We start from the raw sequence: 19,549 nt of genomic DNA on the forward strand, positions 1-19,549 counted from the left end.
CCAAATCTTATACTTGTTTTTCCATGGTACTTGTCATTGTATTTGGTAAACAATAGTCAGTAAATACTTAGTATCAAATTGTGAAAAGGTTGTCAGAAGAAATAACCAAGTTAGTAAATTCATATCTCAGCCTAATTTCCTTTCCCAGCTCTTTTGCCGGTTTTCTCTGGTCAGGCTTTGATTAGTCTTTAGAATGAAGAAAATATGTTGGTCCTAAAATATCTTGGGGTAAAAAGAAATAATCACCTACAAATTATACTTTTTTTTTTTGTCTTTTTGGCTTTTCTAAGGCTGCTCCCTTGGCATATGGAGGTTCCCAGGCTAGGGGTCGAATCAGAGCTGTAGCCACTGGTCTATGCCAGAGCCACAGCAACGCTGGATCTGAGCCGTGTCTGTGACCTACACCACAGCTCATGGCAAATGCCGGATCCTTAACCCACTGAGCAAGGCCAGGGATGGAACCTGCAACCTCATGGTTCCTAGTCGGATTCGTTAACCACTGTGCCACAACGGGAACTCCTATATACATTTTTATAAAGCTAGTTACTGCTAGGTTAAATTTGGTATCAGTGATAGTGCCATAAATATAATTTATAATATGCTTGCCATAATGTATTCTGTACTGTCAGATATGGTAGCCTTTAGCCATGTCACATGTGGCTCTTTAAATTTTAATTGATGGAAAGCAATTAAAATAAAAAATTCACCCCCTCAGTCACACTAGTATATTACACATGCTTAATAGCTGCATGTTCCTGGTGGCAGCTATATTAGATGGTGCAGATTATTGAACATTCCCATCATCACAGAAAGTTCTATTGGACCAACACTGCCTAAGTACCTACCTGATTGTCTAGACTAAATTTGCAAATTAAGAGTCCAAGTGGATGATATGAGTGGACTTAGATTCTCCTATCATTATAAAAGTGTCCTCGATTTTTCTTTTTTTTTAAATTTCTATCTTAACATCTTTACTATTTGGTAGTAATTAATTTCCTCCTTGGATCTCTACTAAAAATAAGCATAAAGCTTAGTAACAGAGGTAAAAATAGATTAAAGTCTTTTACTATATATACTTAATAATATGTTCTTTTTTGTTTTGGTTTTTTGGGTTTTTTTTTTTTTTTTTTTTTTTGCTTTTTAGGGCCGTACCTGAAGCATTTTGGAGGTTCCCAGTCTAGAGGTCTAATCGGAGCTACAGCTGCCAGCCTACACCACAGCCACAGCAACACAGGATCCGAGCTGCATCTGCAACCTACACCACAGCTCACGGCAACACTGGATCCTTAACCCACTGAGCAAGGCCAGCAATTGAACCCGAAACCTCATGGTTCCTAGTCAGATTTGTTTCTTCTGCGCCACAACAGGAACTCATAATAATATATGTTCTTTATGCGTATTTTCCTCACCTGGCACAGGTAGAAGAGTCTGCAATGATGGGAGTAAGTGGCTATGTGGAGTATCTCCGAGAGCAGGAAGTATCTGAGCGGTGGTTCCGGTACAACCCTCGTCTCACCTGCATCTACTGCGCCAAATCTTTCAATCAGAAGGGAAGCCTGGACCGCCACATGCGCCTGCACATGGGAATCACACCATTCGTCTGCCGCATGTGTGGCAAGAAGTATACCCGGAAGGATCAGCTGGAGTATCACATCCGCAAGCACACAGGCAACAAACCTTTTCACTGTCATGTTTGTGGCAAAAGTTTCCCCTTCCAGGCCATCTTGAATCAGCACTTTCGCAAAAACCACCCTGGCTGTATACCCCTGGAGGGACCTCATAGCATCTCCCCTGAAACAACTGTCACGTCTCGAGGACAGGCCGAGGAAGAGTCTCCTTCTCAAGAAGAGACAGTTGCTTCTGGGGAAACCGCCCCGGGCTCTGTTTCCACTACTGGGCCAGATTGAAACATCGAGGGGGAGGGGGCAGACCCTCTTCCCCTCTGGGCCGTAAGTAGCCAGCATCAGGGCCACAGGCTGGTACTTAAATTCACAAAATGCCACATCACCAGATCAGAAGATGCTCCCAAGATGTTGCCAAACTAGAGGATCAGCAACATACAAAAAGCACTAGAGGCTCTTCTCCCCTCCTCCCCACCTCACACTTCGGAAAATAATCAAGCAAATCACCTTCTAATTCAGGGATTAACAGCCTTGGTTTGTTAACTTTATAAAAAAAAAAAAGTTTTTTTAACAAAACAATGATAAATAACCATTTATCTACCAGTCATGTTTGAACACTGTACTTTGGTCCATATCATCTGTTGGCTGTAATTGCCCAGATCTAAAAAATGAGGCAGGAGCCTTGGTCATCTGAACCAGCCAGCCACAAGAGGAAGTAATCATGATGGTGATGATGAGGGGAATTTTTCTTCTTCCTTCCCTGCCAGAACAAGCAGTTTCGCATTTCAGGAAGAAGGGAGGAAAAAAAGAATCCTAGTGGTTCTTTTTGTTTTGAAAGGTTAGACTTAATCTTTGCCATGACAAGGCATCTGATACTTTGCCTGATTGTTTCATGTAAGCAGCCGTCTTGGAGCAGTATTCTAATGGGCAGCATCACCTGAAGCACTTTAGGCAACTGGAAGTGAAATGAGCAGCAGAGTGTTTGCAATAGGTACTCCTGCTTTGGGGAGCTTGAGTGTTGTGCTGAGGAAGAGGGAAGCAGGGAAGGAAATGTTTTTGTTTTACAGTTATTGAACAGCACTGAGCCGTACTGCAACTTCCTGATTGGTATTTGTAAACCACAGTGCTTGTATATCTTTGGGTGTTAGGAAATGGCTCTAGTCCAGGTGAATTAACATGTAAGGCTGACTACCAAAGTTTCATCCAGTCTCTTTGGCTCCTAGTTTCACGTAACAGCAATATTATACATCAAAATGTCACTTTACAGTGAAAGGAGCCTGGATTGTATTTTTAAATTCACAGGTCTCCATATTTGATAACTTTTATATGACATTTTAAACACATTTTTTCTGCAATATTGTGGTTGAAGAAATTCAACACTATGGTTCTTATTGCAACCACAATTCCATTTCCTTCTACATATGTGATAGTTTATATTTTCAGTCCAATAGAAGAACCTCACTAAATCCATGTCTTATGTCTGCAAACCTAGTAATTCATAAACCAACCATCAGCAAATTGTTGATGACTCCAAGAGCTTTGCTTTTTAATAATACACTACAGGGCATTTATCAGAAAACATCATGCACAATCACACTGCAATAAATTGATCAAGGGAACAATTTTGATCAGGTTTGGTTACTTAATCATTCCTAAGATTTTTAAAACTTCAAGGGACCTTTTTGGCAATTCTGGGTTATTTCTGAGATTCTTAATCCAGCACTGAGAGTCAGAAAGAATTTACCAAACATGTAGAGCTTTAGATGCCCTGTCTTGCATGCAGAGAATGAAGGAGGATTATTAAGGAATGCAGGCAAATAGATGCTTACAAGTTACAATAAGCAAATAGAAAAGTGAAAAATCTCTAGCTTCTTTTAACTGATCATTAATTTTTAAAGAGTATTTAAATAGTAGTTTAAGAAATTGTTTTGGTGTAGATAATTGTACAAGAGATTTGGGAGAGGGGCTGGTCATGCCGGCACTGGTGAGCCATTTGTGAGAACACCAGTAGTGTGCAACCTTCCTGAGAATGCTTTGGGTGTGTGGGAAAGTGAATAGGAAAAGAATGGCAATGCTTTGATGATAGGAAGTTAGAATACAAAGGGTAACTCTTAAGCAATCTGAGACTTGTACGTATAAATACAACTGTACCGTGTCACTAATGAATGGTTATTCTCTCTTCTGGTAAAACAGAAATGCATCTTTTAATAGGAGTGTAATGATGCTACCATTTGATTAGAACCTACCCCTAAATGTTGTGTTGAAGCCATATTTTGTCTTCAGAATACATAGGCTATGGCAGCTCCTCTTTAGTTGGGTAACAGTATGGTAAAGTGAAACTGTCACCTACTGTTGTTTTAGAGACCATCTATGCTCTGTTGCATAGAAACTGTGGAGCTGAAATTAGACTGAAATCTTTAGGAAAACATTTCAGCTGATAATCAAGGCTTTCAGTAGACAGATTTTGCCATTACCAAATAAGCAGAGAAGTGAGAGGTACAGAATATGCTGCTTTAGATGGAGCTTTTAAGCCTACCAAAAACAAATTTTGTTAAGTCCATCCTAATTTTGAGAAGTAGTATGCTGAAAAGTTCTTTATTGCTCTGTTAGTTTCTTAGATTTTATGTGAGAAAATAGAGCTTTTTAAACTATTACCAAATTATAAAAGTAATTTCTGTAGAGAAACTTTGCAGCATTTGTCAGTACCCCATCCAGAGTTAGCAACAAACATTTTAAATTAAGTAGAGACCATCTGATAGATGTGGAAATGCTGTGTTTGGTGGGTTCCCCTCCCTTCCTATTCACTGCTAATGGGCTTTTGCTGTGTCGATACTGTGACTAGAGTGCTTCTTGGTCATCCAGGACCACATTGGCACAATCATGTTTGCTGGTTCTCTCCTCTTAATTGGCCTAGCACAGAGCCATGAAATGCATGAAAATTCAAGCCAGCCTAGCTTTTAAACAAATAGAAGTTTCTGAAAGCAATTTCCCCATTTTACTTAGAAGAGATGTTATTCTAAATAATTGTCGAAGATTCACTGTGACATTGCCTCGTTCTTAGCTAACATCACTGTAGGGTCATAGGAGTTAGTAGTGTTCTATCTACATTACTGAATAGCTATATTGGTGTGTACACAGAGGATACCTCTCTTAAGGATGTACTAAACAGACTTTAGCTAATGCTGAAAACTCATTACCAAATTGTAACTTGCACGTGTCACCTTGTGAAGGGAACAGCATTAGCAGTGAGAGCTAAACCATCAAGTACTTTAATGCCGTGAAATAGCAAACACTGGGATTGCTTTCATTTATTGAGTGGCACTTAATAGCAAAGGAGCTACCCAATACTCAGCAAAAGAAGAGAGATAATATGTTAATCTACTTTGATTCTAAGAGGTACCTTTTATTCTCTCTCATACCAGTTTAAAATATGGCATTGGCGTGAACAGTAATACTGTACTTAGGCAGAAGGCTCTTTCTAATGACTTGTTCTCTCTTTACTCAGAACCATATTTACCTCTGAACTGAGTTGAGTTTTATTTTACCTGAGTTGCAAACTGCCCCCAAGCCATTCCAGTATACCACAGGGCCAAATCTAATCTTGAATATAGCTCCTGAAGGATAAAGATTGGAAAAGAAGGGAGATAGCAGTTAAAGGAAGTTTTATTATTTTTTTCCAGTTCTTTTTACATCATTGAAACAGTTTTCCAAAGATGGCATGAAAGTAGATAAACCATTTTCCTACTAACTTCATAGTTGAAATCTAGCCTTGGTTGGAAGTGGTCTGAATGGAAGAATGAAATAGTGAACTTCATCCTTTTTCTTTGGTCAAGAAAAACTTTTGAAAAGTTTTAGCTGTTACTTATCACTAATTTTGTTTTAACTGGTAAAAACTACATTTTGTTTGACTAGAAGATCTGCTTTAAAGAAATGGGTAATGGTAAGGAAATTAAATAGTTGAATAAAGATAAAAGTCTTCTTAGTTAAAGTGGAAAGGCATTTAATCAGGGAGGAGTTGGAATCCTGGAAGTTTCTATTTTTTTAGCTACAGCAGATGTGTTTTTTTCCTCTTCCTCAAATATTTTCCTTATTTGTATACTTATTCATTTTGTATTTTGGTTGCTGAAATTTAGAAGAGATAACTAGCAGTTAAGCCAGATGTAAATCCCTTACTTTGAGAGGATGCCCTTTAGCAAAGTATATCTCTGGATTTAGGAATTAGATCTAGGTTCAGCAAATCACAGCCCCCAGGCCAAATCCTAAGGTCACCTATGTGTGTAAAGAAAGTGACAGTGTTGAATAGAGCTAGCTACACCTCTTCGTTTAGGTATTGTTTGTGGCTACTTTCTACCATAGTGGCAGAAGTTGAATACTTGGGACACAGACCACATGGCCTGAAAAGCCTCAAGATACTTGCTTTCTGGCACGTGACAAAAAGTTTGCTAACTCCAGGATTAGATTTAAAAGAATTACACGTCCCCACCCCCACCCCTGGCAATTTGTCACTCCTGCCATTTTGCTTTTATAATAGCTTGGTTGAGGTTTTAAATTCATATTGCTGTACATACGTCAGCTTCTTGAAAGAGGTCTTTTTCTAGATCTTTGACTCATAACTCTTGCTCTTTCTTGAATTCCATTGCTTTAAATGGTTTAGCGTAGGCTTTTATGATTTGTCCTTTCCTTAAAGGAGCAGGTAGATTAAAGTTATGGATGGTAATTACAGATTTAACAAAGTAATTAGAACAAATAATTCCTGTGCAAAATAATTTAGGGTTCAGTGTATACCATGTTTACGTAAAATACTGTAAAAAAAATGCTTTTATAGTTTTCGCCATTTCTCTGACTTAACATAATGATGACAAGAGGGCAAGAATGAATTTATTCCCACTAGTATTAAAAGTTAATTTCAGTTATGAATAAGTGGTTTGATTCTTATCCAAAGTACTGTTTTTCTAGATTAGAAACCTCTACTCATTTCTTTTCCTATGTGGAGTAGTAAAAAGCCAAAAATCTTCCTTTTTTCTTTTTTTTTTAATGAAAGTTTTAAAATGTAGTGAAACATCTAAGGATATTCTTCTTAGACCTATCTTCCAATTTCTGTTATTGTCTGTAATTCTTCTCAGTATATATTGGGCTACTATATATTTGCTTTTTGAATGTTTATTCTACTATTCAGATAGCTTATTCATGGCCAGACATGAAAAAATGGAAAATGTTAGGGTGATAATAAACAGAATTCCTTGCAAGAGGAGAATATAATTGCTCCACATTTGAAAACAATACATGGACTTCTAAGATTTATCTGGTCAGAGTGTTCTAGGCCATGCTGATATAATAGAGAGAGTTTGATTCTTACTTTTTGTGAGCTCTACCAATACATGTGAAGCTTGGATGAGTGATCTAGTTGTGTATATGGCAATTCTTCACTAGGCATTTTATTTTTAAAATTGCCTTTTTCTTTTTTCTTTTTTTTTAAATTTTATTTGGAATGTAGTTGACTTGCAATATTGTATTAGTTTCAGGTGTACAGCAAGGTGAATCAGTTATACATATAAATATATGCATTCTTTTTTCCCATTAAAGTTGCCTTTTTATAAGTTGGATGTTAGTAGGTTTCATATGTTATATCCTCCAGGTAATAGATAATACTCATCTAAAATGTTCTGAAATATTTGCCAAGGTGAGATCTGTCTTAGAGCTCTTATAGTACTAGTGGTTCTTGAAATTTTGGAGTGTTGCTTTTCTGGTTAATTTGGAATTTTGATTAATCTGGGATATAGGACTTGTGAAGGAAATTGGATTTAGCCCAGTGAATCATTTGCATCCACCTCCATTTGAGGTCTTAGCAATAGGTGTCATTTAAATATGAATCTGTTGCAAACAATGGAGTTTGCCAAGCATTATGACTTTTTTGAAAATTATCAGTTTTATGTTACTTTGCCTCTTTTACGTTCTAGTGTCTTTCTGTCTTCACTCTTCTTATTCTTAAGTGGTGCTTTCCCCAGGGCCAGTCTTTTTACTTTGCATTAAGTTTTCTTGCTCAAGAAAAGCCAAAGTTGGATATTATGAGTTCTTTCAAATCTGTCTTAATTACATTCCAAAGTATGTTATAGGAACAGTGATATCAAAAGCTGAAAGATATCCATACAGGTATTTTTTTCCCTCAATTGTGAGGAGCAGCAGTGACTTTGAAGGAAAATACCTGAATATGCATTATATTCACAGAGTACATATATCATTTCTTATCTTACACCATCCCCATTTTCTGTATAATAAAACCTGTTGTAACAATTAAGAAAGGACCTCTAGCTCAAATAGTGGAAGCTTTAAACACAAAGCTAGGCTATAAAGGCAGAGCAGTTAAGGGGGAGGGGAGGAAAGAAACTTTTCTAATACTTGTTTTTTTTCTTTTTTGGCCACACCACAGCATGTGGACGTTCCCAGGCCAGGGATCGAACCTGCACCACAACAATGACCCAAGCCACTTCAGTGACAACACTGGATCCTTAACCCACTGTGCCACAAGGGAACTCCAGTGCTTTCTTTTTTCATGTCTACTCAGTAAGTCCTGTTAAGAAAGCTAGATAGTACCACCCAGTTAAGAGAGAGATTTATTTAGCATGTCATATGACCAAAGGCACAATTTAATATACTGTGAATCTTAGAACCTGAATTAATCCATAATGCCAGAAGTCAAAGTATAATATCTCATGGGAAAATATTTCCTATTCTATGAAATTCTTATCTTAAGTGGTAGAAAGCATATAGGAGAATCTCTTCCATTAAGTAAATATTAAGTGCTTTTTGGTACCAGACAGTGTGCTTGGATTTTGTAAAACAAACTTGACTTTAGACATAGTTTAGATGTGGCTTCCTATCCTTGAGAGTCCTAATCCCACTTGGTTGGAGGCTGGATGTGTGCTTTTAAAAGCCTGCACTTTTCACTACAGAGATAAAAGATCGAAAAGAAGGGGGCAGAATTAACTGTATTAAGTGCTTTAGTGACATAATTACAGTTAATTCTCAAAGTAATCAATCATATGAGGTAGTAACAGTAGTAACTAAAAATAGCTGACTTTTTTGAGTGTTTACTATGTACCAGGCACAGTTCTATGTGCCTCAAATAACTCATCTAATCATTATGACAATCCCATAATGGTAGATACTGTTATTATCCTCACTTTAGAGAAAAAATAATTAAGACACAGAGAGGCTGACCTAGGCAGTCTTTTCACTAGAGTTGGCACTCTTAATAGACTGTGTTGCCTTTAATAGCTGTAATTTACCACGTTTTATAGATGAGAAACTATTGAGCTCAAGATTATACGATAGATAAATTTCAGAGCTGATATTTATCAATCTGATTCAAAAGCCAGACTATCTCCAATATATCATGTTAGCTCTTATTTATAAAGAGTCAAAGTGAACTAGAATATACAATAACCAATAACAGTACTGCTTTTAGTGAACTTTTAATTCAAGAATAAGTGATTGGAAGATTTCAGAAGATAGTGCAGTTGATCTCTGAGCAGATGTCGAATGGTGACTGTTTTCTAGGGATCCTGCACACCACTTTGAAGGGGTCACCCATTTGATAGACCTAACTGTGAATGAGTGATTGAGTTACTACCAAGGCAAAAATTGAAAGATATCATTCCAGTTATCTATTGCTGTGTAACTAACTGTCCTAAACCGTAGTGATTCAAAACAACTACTTTATATATTTCATGATATTGTGAATCAGAAATTCAGGAAGGGCTTATCTAGGCAATTTCTTGCTTCCTGTGGTGACAACTCAGGTCACCTGGTAGTGTTCAGGAGGTGGTTGGATTGGTCTGGTGTGTCCAAGATGACTTCACAGTCCTGACACCTTGGCAGGGAAGGCTAGAAGACTAGGCCCAGCGAGCCTTCTCTCCCTCTGGGAAGTCTCAGGGACTCCCTATGTGATCTCTCCATCAGAGTCGTCAGACTTACAAAATGGCAGCTCAGGCCTCAGGCTGGATAGAGGGTGCCAGTCCTCTTGAAGGCCAGCCCAGAGCTATCACAGTCACCACACTGTTGATCAAAGAAGTCACAGGTCAGCCCAGATTCAAGGGGAGAGGAAATACCGTATCACTTGATGGAAGATAATGTCAAGGTTTGGGGCCACTTTTAATCTGTTATAGGTAGCATTGGATTTTAAATTTGTCTTACCTCCTGTGTATTCATTTAGGTCAGTTGTTTGTGCCATAGAAACCATTTCTTATATCTGTCATGGGTCAGAAAACAAGCTAAATGAGAATGAGACAAATATCTGGAACTGATTTCATTAGCTTCCTAACTCCCTGAGTTGCATTTATCTTACAGCAAAATTTCCATTTTTCTTTTGTTCTAAGTTCCAAATTGTGAGCATTTGCTTTTTTTTTTTCTTTTTCTCCTGTGAAGACACAGTAAATGTATATGCTAAAACCAAGAATACTCCAGAGGAAGTAAAAATCTTACTGTTATAGGTCTTGATTTATTAGAGATGTCAGCTGTATTTTAAGTTTACAAGTAGGCAGAAATTGCTGTGATATGGAACAATGTATATGGTCACTAAATCTCTTTCAACAGTAGATTCTTTGAGTAGCTAGATGGATTATATTCTTAAGATAAGTGAAAGTTTTTTCTATATATCCTAAGTATCTTTACTGCCACCATACTACCTCTGGCACAGATTTGTGCTAGAAGGTGAATAGATTCATTCTTTTCTACTACCTTTCATCTGGGAAAATCAGTCTATTGCCCAATTTTATATTCTGTTAGTCCCCGCCCTCTCCCCCATTCTTTTTAGGGCCTTGCCCATGGCATATGGAATTTCCCAGGCTAGGGGTCAAATTGGAGCTACACCTGCCACCTACACCACACCTGCAGCAATGTGGGATCCAAGCCACATCTGCAACCCATATGCCATAGCTTGCAGAAACACCGGATCCTTAACCACCAAGTGAGGCCAGGGATCGAACCCTCATCCTTATGGATACTAGTCAGGTTCTTAACCTGAACCACAACAGGAACTCCTTGTTAATCCTGTAAAATTAGCAGTTGCTTCCAGCTGTTATCTAAAATAACAGATCATTGAAGTTTGGTGATTTTTTTTATTAGATTTGTCAAATTTAGGATACTTTATTTAAACTCCTGCTGGCTTATAAGTAGACTTTTATTGCCTTCAGAAGAAATAAGGGCAAAGAATAAATTCTCCTCTAAAAATAATCATCCCCAAAACAATACACTTTCTAAGAGAAGAAAGTTGTACTATTATCCATTCCATGTGCAGTGGTTTCCTAGAGAATTAGTTGTGAGGGCTTCTTGCTGGTTTTTCCCAATTGTCATATAGTGAAGAGGTCCTAGGTCAGGCCTCAGAAATTGCAAATACAGGAAATAAAAGGGGTATTCAGGACTGAAGACTTAATTTAGGACTCTAGAAAATGCTGGAAGGGAAAAAGACTTTGGCATTTTTAATTGAATAATCAGGAATAGAATGTTTGAGTCATTTACGTATCAGGATTAATTAGATTTTTACCATATAAAGATTGGGGAAAACTTCGATGAATAAAAATAAATGAGCCTCTGGCGTTCCTGTTGGGGCTTAGCTGTAATGAACCGACTAGTATCCATGAGGATGTAGGTTCGATCCCTGCCCACCCTGCTCAGTGGGTGTGAGGGGCAGTGTAGCTTGCAGACTTGGCTCAGATTTGGCATTGCTGTGGCTGTGGTGTAGGCCGGCAGCTACAGCTCTGATTTGACCCCTAATCTGGGAACTTACACATGCCTCAGGTGCGGCTATAAAAAATAAAAGAAAAAAAAAAAAAAAAGAGGGTGTTCCCCTTGTGGCTCAGTGGTAGCAATCCAACTAGTATCCATGAGGATGTGGCTTTAATCCCTGGCTTCACTCAATGGGTTAAGGATCCAGTGTTGCCGTGAGTTGTGGCTTAGGTTGCAGATGTGGCTTGGATATGGTGTGGCTGTGGCGTAGGCCTGCAGCTACAGCTCTAATTTGACTCCTAGCCTGGGAACCTCCATATGCTGTGGGTGCAGCCCTAAAAAGACAAAAAAAAAAAAGGAAAAAAGAAAAATATCAGTCTGGCTTCAGTGTTGAGAAATGAGTATAGAGGAGCACGAGAAGATACATGGAGACCAGTTAGAAAATCAAATAAAAGATGTTGGTAGCTTAAAATAGAAAAATAAGTAAGCCTTAACATTTTCTTTGTGATCCATATTTCCACTCTGCTGTACCTCAAAATCTGCTCTTTGTGACAAAGCAAGCCTTTGAAAATATATTCCCAAGAAATGAAAAATTGGTTCTGGGTATATTGCCATAAGCATCTTTGCCATAGAGATCTTTGCTGTAAGCATTGTCACCTCATTACTAATTGGCCATAAGGCAATTTGGCCATAAAAGATAAAATAATGGAAAATGAAAGAGGGACATTAAAAACGATATGAAACATGAAAAATTAATAAAACATTAAAAACTATTGCACAATGTGAAATATTTAATATTTGAAATCATCTAAAATGTGTGTAGATTCATGGCAATCCTGCACACATAACTGGTTGTTATTTTGTGGGTTGTACCTAAGCACTTGTCTCACAGGTCTTTTATTTCATAGTACTTTTACTTTTTTTTTTCATTGATTCATCTCCTCACTCAGCATTGCACTTTTTCTTTTTGCTTAAGTTTCTTCCTTCATTAAGAGAGATATCAGTTTCTGAATACCAGGATACATATCTGTAACTGAGCTTTGTATCACATTATGAAAGCCCCTGCAGTTTGTTCTTAGCATCCTGTCACATGTCCATTTGTAGATGTTCCAAAGTTCTGTGGGAAATGTGGTTTAACTCTGCACCTTTGAGGCTTTTTCTTTTTTATCCTCCAATGTAGTGTGTTTCAAAATAAGAAACCAACTCTTGAGGATAAATCATCATCTGTCAGCTCAATAAAGCTATCAGTAATGTTGCCAACTGGAAGAAATGCTAACACATTTCAACCAGTCAAAACCAAACTGTCAAGGCAAAAACCGTCTTAGAGCCAATTAGTTATGCTGCAAAAATGTTTTTGGCAAAGATGCTTATAGTGAAAATACCGGACTCTTTAAAAATCTTCAATAATCTATGGAGATGTCTCTCATTTGGTGTGTTATATATAGCTCTTTGGCCCTCCTCTGTGCCTCTTAAGTTTGAAATCATCTGATGGTTGCACAAAAACTAAGTACAGTTGACTCTTGAACAATGTAGAAGTTAGGGCACCAACACTCTGCAAGTAGAAAATCCACCTGTAATTTATAGTTGGCCTCTGAATCTGTGATTATTTTTGCATCAGGGATTCAACCAACTGCTAATCGATTGTGTAGTGCTGTAGTTTTTACTATTGAAAAAAGCCAGGTATAAGTGGACCCATGCAGTTCATACCCATGTTGGTCAAGAGTCAACTGTACTGTGGTATTGAATTAAAAAAGAGAGCAAAGTCAGAAGAAAGGGAAGCTCTAGATTGACAAAATATTTATTCTTTCTTTTCAGCATCACAACTCTAAACCATTTCAAGCCAGTCACAGCAGCATGAGTGAGTAGAAATTCTGTACGGTTTAGCACAATCTTAAAGCAGATGTTTTTGACATATTTGAAGATGATCTACCATAGGAAGATCAGTTTTCTGTAAAGTAATAGAATCCTAATTATAGCGGTTCTTTAAGAACCACTGCAAAACAGAATTACAACACAGGGAACAAAGCTTAAAATGTGTTTCCTCTGGAAGCCAAGATGCTAAAGCAGGGGTAACTAAGAGTGTGGCCGAAATCCGTCTCTAGAGTGGCCGTCAGTCAGATAGCAAAGATACTTAGAATTTATATGGTATTTGATATTTTTACAAAAATGATTTTAAATCATGTAACTTGAAGTTTTAGAAAATGAGCCTGTTTTCTTTTTGGAAAACTGGCCCCCAAAATAACACTAATATAATTCAATTGTATATGCATGTGCATTGGACACAGAGTGATATTCTAAAGATATGCAAATAACTTTTGTGGGAAGTTTGGCTATTTTCTTAATATCTTTTTTCATAAATGTATGTTTATAAATATATTTACTCATCCACTATGACCTTGGTAGCTTTAGAAGCATTTTGTTAGCTGTATCATTGATTATAAAAATCAAATTCTTGGCATAGTAGACTCTGAGAGCTTTTTGTTGCTTTGTATTTTGGCTAAAAAGTTTATTTCTTGCACTTTCTATTTATAAAGATGTTGTAACATATTGCACCCACTTAGTGCAGCTGTTCTTTAGAGACAAAAGATGTAGGTGTAGGTGTTAAAGTGGAATGTATGTTTAAAAGCTTGACAAAAGAAGGGATCTCAAAAGAACAAATTTGGCTTGAATCCACCTGAGAAAAGCTGGGGGATAACGTAAAATTTAGATTGAAAGTAGCTATTGGGATAGGTGTGCTATTGCTGCAAGTTGCAGTATTGTTGCGAGTTGCCAGCTATGTGTATGTGATTTTATGTATGTGTGAGAAAAAGTGTCTCATGAAGGCAGATAAGTCAGTGGAGAAAAGTCTACCTCCCAGTAAAGACAGAATATTCTAAGATTGCCCTGTTCCCCCCTGGGCAGAAGGTTGGATTCCTCAGCCACTGTCCACCCCATTCTCTTTTGTACTCACTTCAGCTCCTCTACCTCTGAGCACTTGGCTGAAGAAAGAGTGTAGCTTTCTGTAACAAGCAGAGGAAAGCCAGACCCAAAATATACAGGCTGCAGTATCTCACGTCTCCTTGTCATGTTTAGATGTTAATGTTTGGTTTTGCTGCCCAGATCAAACAGTGTCAGAACACTTGGGTTTAGTGCTTCCCCCACCCCACCCCCGACCGGCTGCACCTGTGGCATGCATAAGCTCCCAGGCCAGGGATTGAACCCAAGCCACAGCAGTGAGGATGCCAAGTCCTTAACTGCTAGGTCACCAGGGAACTCGGGTTTAGTGCTTTTGTCCCTGACTTCTGTTTGGCAAGAGTAGTCCATGGAAGTGGTGTCTTTTTGCTGATTTTAAAGATATGCTCAACTCCTTTGAATGATGTAAAAAATTTGTTTGAATCCTGAGTTCTTTTATTTTTAATTGACATTTGCAGTCCATTTTCGAGGACTGTAATAGAAACCATACTTTCCTGATAATGAGCCTTCTGCCTCTATCTTGACTTGGAGGTATGCATGACATGGATTTTCGGATCATCTGTTTTGCTTTTAGAAACTATAGGAGTTCCCGTCGTGGCGCAGTCGTTAACGAATCCGACTAGGAACCATGAGGTTGCGGGTTCGATCCCTGCCCTTACTCAGTGGGTTAACGATCTGGCGTTGCCGTGAGCTGTGGTGTAGGTCGCAGAGGTGACTGGGGTCCTGCGCTGCTGTGGCTCTGGTGTAGGCTGGCAGCTACAGCTCCGATTAGACCCCTAGCCTGGGAACGCAGGAGCGGTCCAAGAAATGACAAAAAGACAAAAAAAAAAAACCAAAAAACAAAGAAACTATAAAGAGAGATATTTCTGTTTTTAATGCTAATACAGTTATCATAGTCAAGATGGCCTCATTTGAATGTTGTGGGTGTCAGGAAATTCAGTTTCAGTAGTGAAATACCACTAGGCAGACCACCTAATCTTTAAATCCAGTTGTAGCACTCAGCTGATTTGCTGTTTGGGGCACTGGTACGCAGAACCAAGTCAGGTTACCTACCTTTTGAACATTTGTTACAGCCGAGGAAGAACTACCAGGCCTTTAATAAATATCCTGGTATGCTTTCCACCTTTTCATTCTAATGCAGTGGCTGGTTGTAATATCCAAAAAGGGATTCTTTGGTTAAAAGTGAAAATGACAGTGATCCATTTTCAGATTTTTAGAGGGTTGGCATCTATCTCACAGGTACTAGCTGGTAAGTATTTACCTTCCTGGTTACTGGGTAGGTCAAGTGACAACGCAGTCAGTGTGAAATTCTAAATGAGACAAACAGTACTCATTGGTGACAACTGATATAGTAACCTTTGCCCAAACAGAATGAATTCTGTAGGAGGATAAAGCAGTAAAATCATGTGAATCTATTTACCACAGCTGTTTTCTTTCTTTTTTTTTTTTTTTTTTTCTTTCTTTCTCTCTCTCTCTCTTTTTCTTTTTTTGCTTTTTGGGGCTGCACCTGCGGCATATGGAAATTCTGAGGCTAGGGGTCAAATTGGAGCTGCAGCTGCCGGCCTGTGCCACAGCCACAGCAACCCACTGAGCGAGGCCAGGGATCATACCCGCATCCTCATGGGTACTAGTTGGGTTTGTTACTGCTGAGCCACTACAGGGACTGTTTTTTTTTTTCTAGTTATAAAATAATTGTCCGCTTATAGCCCTGTTCCTAATATTCTAGACTCAGGAGTTAACTCCTGCTTAGGAAAATTCTTCCTTCTGGGCTTTTGTTTGTGCCCAGTTGTAGTCTAGGCCTGTTCCCAGCTGTCTTGCTACAAACACATACTTCAGGTGCAGGTTTACCTAAATCGATAATATACTATCAGCAGTGCAGCCCACTACAGCCACAATGACTTATTGAAATACAAAACAAACAAACAAGTGAGAAATGCCTAGGTAATTTCTTTGAGGCATGACAAATCTATGAATCTAGGAGAAAGCATAGAGTCTAATCTTTCTTCCATCTGGCTTGGGTGAACAGTAGCCTTAATGCTTTCTATTATAGAGCCAGTTGAACTAGGCAAGTAGTTCTCCATCCTGGATCCACATAAGAATCACTTGGGACATTTAAAAAATTACTGATGCCTGGGGCCTCCTTCAGACATTCATGTTTAATTGGCCTACTGTGCAATCTGGGCTTCAAAAGCTCCCCAGATGATTGTAATGGGCAGCCAGGGTTGAGAGCCATTGTCTGTCTAGATAGTCCTGAGTGGTCTTTGGCAGGCTAACCTCCACCCCATTCTCTTTTTGTCATAAGATCTCTTTATTGGTATTCCAGGCATGGCTCTGAGTTCAAGACTTAATAGTAGGCCAAGGCTCAAGTAGTAAAATGGATCATCCATTTGTCCCCAGAGTGATCCTGTAGAGATGCTGCATCCATTCAGCTTCTTCTCTATACCAAATACAAAGTGTGCATAAGTAAGCAAAACAGATTCCCAAGGTCTGCTCCCTAGAATCCTCTTTTCCTTGCATATATGATTTGAGTAGAGATTTGTCAACTCTGCTAGCTAAAATAGAGCACTTGAACTTATTAAAAGAGCCAACCCTTAGCCACCTAGGGTGATTTTTGTTTGTAAAATAAATAGGTAGTATCGTTGAAGTTAATGAAGGAAAAGAAAGCTCCTTCCTGGGGTGATGGTGATACATTTGGTTACTTGTCTCTCAGCCTATCTTCTAAGTGGGATTTCAATGTAGAGACTTTCACTCTTCCTTGTTTCTTTGTGAATCAAATGCACTAGCTAAGGCATAAATATTTCTGAATTTTATATGAAATGTGAAATGTGTGATTTTAGCATCTTTGTTCCAGGATGTCAAAGACCTAACCCAGTAATTCCCAAATGAGGTTCCATATCTTTCTTTCTCCCATCCCAGGTATAAAGATACTTAGCCATGGCAACCTCACTCATGATAGTAGGGAGGGGAGAACTGTTTGATTACCATTAAGAAAGTGAGAACCACTGTTCAAACTAACAAGCTACCAAGTGACTTCTAGTTTATGAAAGAAATTTGTGTTTAAGGGCAAGTTCAAATATAGCAGTCTCTCTTCTGAGAGAATTCTGGGCAGTGTAGGAATTTTCATTCATATTGCCTACAAATAATAGATAATTTAAATTTCAAGTAGATGCTATGTTTTGAGAAGAAAAAGTGGGTCCAAGAGAAGATTGTTAGTGCAGAGGACTGAATTAGCATCCAGCTATGACATTTCATTAAAATAACATGAAAGCCTGGCTATTTGCTTAGCATGTATATGCTGCAATGTCAGTTAGAGAAAATGCCTCCTATGCCTTAGAAAATTGTGAAGGCTTCCTGATATTGGGTGGAATAGAAAAGCAATAGCCTTTGGGATTTGTTTGCATCCAGCATAGTAGCCCATTCAGGTGTCCATACTGAGAACCATTGAGGAGTACTGTGAAACACTATTGAACTTTATGCAACCATACCGCACTGGATTTTAAGGTATTGGGAAGGAGAGTAGAGGAGGATGGGGAAGTAATAGTAAAAAAAAAAAAAAAAAAGTATATATGGAAACTCATACGTACTATATTTTATACAAAGAATGAACAAATTCTCTATCAGGAATTCTATATCAGAACTGTGAAGTTTGGCTAAGTTCTTTTGTCCTACTGATTGGCTTGCTGATCCTTCTTAAACCTCTAAGAAATCCTTTCTGAAAGAGCTAAACAAAAGCTAATCTGTGGTTTCATGCCCTGCCCCCATCCCCCTACTCACAACAAAAGAAAAAACATTCCTAAACTGTAGGCAAAAGAAATATCTCAGTCCATTAACTGTTCATCCTCTATGGTCTGTGTTCACAGTTTTAGCCTGTTGCATTATTTTATGATCTAATGGCAGAACTTAAATACATCTGCCAGATCAGTCAGGAACCATTGGCTTCTCCTTTAAGAAATGTTAAAATCAGAACTCTTCATTTTTTGACATGTTAGTACAAGTGAGTAAAGGGAGAAGTGCATTGAAAGACCACTTAGATTTCCCTTAGATTCCTGGCTTCTCATAATTTTGGGTGGGGCCCACTTATGCTCTGCCTCTAAGAAAAGACAAGGAGGAAGGTTCAAAGATAGGAAAGTCAGTGTAGCCAAAATGTAGTTTTCCTTCAGATGGACACAATCTGAACGAAATCTGTCTAGCTGTTCTCAATGGTGCTTATATGGTGGGTGACAACTGTCTCTCATCTTCCTGTCCCTGGCACTGTGCCTTCCCATTGGTCACTGTGAAAAGCAGATCACACTGGACTCAGAGGCCAGAATCCAGGACAATTTCCCTTTTCTCATCACTTCATACAGCTAATAATGTAGCATTTTTTTCTCTTTGGAAAATTCTTGGGTTTATCCCCCAAGAAACAGTAAAGCATTTGAAGGAAAATAGAAAATAAGATTCTGGTGGTAGCTATCAAATAAAGAGATTACAGGAAAATTTTACTTCTCCTCAGCTGATACTGATTGATTGTAAGGACCAGCTATGCCTCCTCATCCTGAGTTTCTAAAGGCTACCATAATACAACAGACTTATCTAACATTTTTTCACAACTTGCTAATCAAGGATTCATATTAAAACAGACAATCAATTTCTAAAATGTTGTTATCCCTGGAAGGGAATGAGATAGAGTTTTTAACTATAAGAACCTACTAGTCTGTTTTTTGCCTTTGAAAAAACTAACCTTTGAGGTCTGTGACTTTCATCTGAAGCAATTGTTCCATTAATCAAAAATGCCTCACAAGTCAATGAGCCAGGCCAGCACCCTCCTACGTCTGAGGGTGCTGGGCTGGGTTTGTGCATCTTATTTCCTTAGAGAATATCTGTTTTTATTATGACCTTAATTATAAATACCTATATATAGTAATAGGATTTTCTCTCACCCCACCCTCTTTTAATCATTATCACGTGAGTGTAAACCACACCTCCCCCCCACCCCACTTTACTGAAAAAATGCACTTTAATTCCTAAGGAGAGTGGCTGTTCTGGCCCTGAAGCCAGATTACTTCAGGAGGAGAATTGAGGAGGGAGAACTCTTGGCAGACCCTGTGAAATTTAACCAAATCCCTTAATGTAAATACACAAATCAACCATTTTTAAGCTGCCCTTACCCCCTGCCAAGGGGAAAAAGAAATAACCAAATTAAAAAGTTAAAAATGCCCACCCTGATTTTAGAAGTTTCACTGGAGAAAATACCCAATCTTATTTTTTCAGCT

At 38.3% G+C, this 19,549-nt stretch overlaps 1 protein-coding gene across 4 annotated transcripts in view; it reads left to right on the plus strand.

Annotated features, from left to right (window-relative positions):
• Positions 1-17,857, plus strand: part of ZBTB37 (zinc finger and BTB domain containing 37) — a 30,204-nt gene extending 12,347 nt beyond the window's left edge. For all 4 annotated transcript variants that reach the window (XM_013989614.2, XM_005656720.3, XM_021063656.1 and 1 more), the window contains one exon: positions 1,419-17,857. In XM_013989614.2, coding sequence (XP_013845068.1) covers positions 1,419-1,907 — 489 coding nt within the window. In that variant the 3' untranslated portion in view covers positions 1,908-17,857. The remainder of the gene's footprint in view (positions 1-1,418) is intronic.

Source organism: Sus scrofa, chromosome 9 (assembly GCF_000003025.6).
Source record: "Sus scrofa isolate TJ Tabasco breed Duroc chromosome 9, Sscrofa11.1, whole genome shotgun sequence".
NCBI classification, from domain to species: domain Eukaryota; kingdom Metazoa; phylum Chordata; class Mammalia; order Artiodactyla; family Suidae; genus Sus; species Sus scrofa.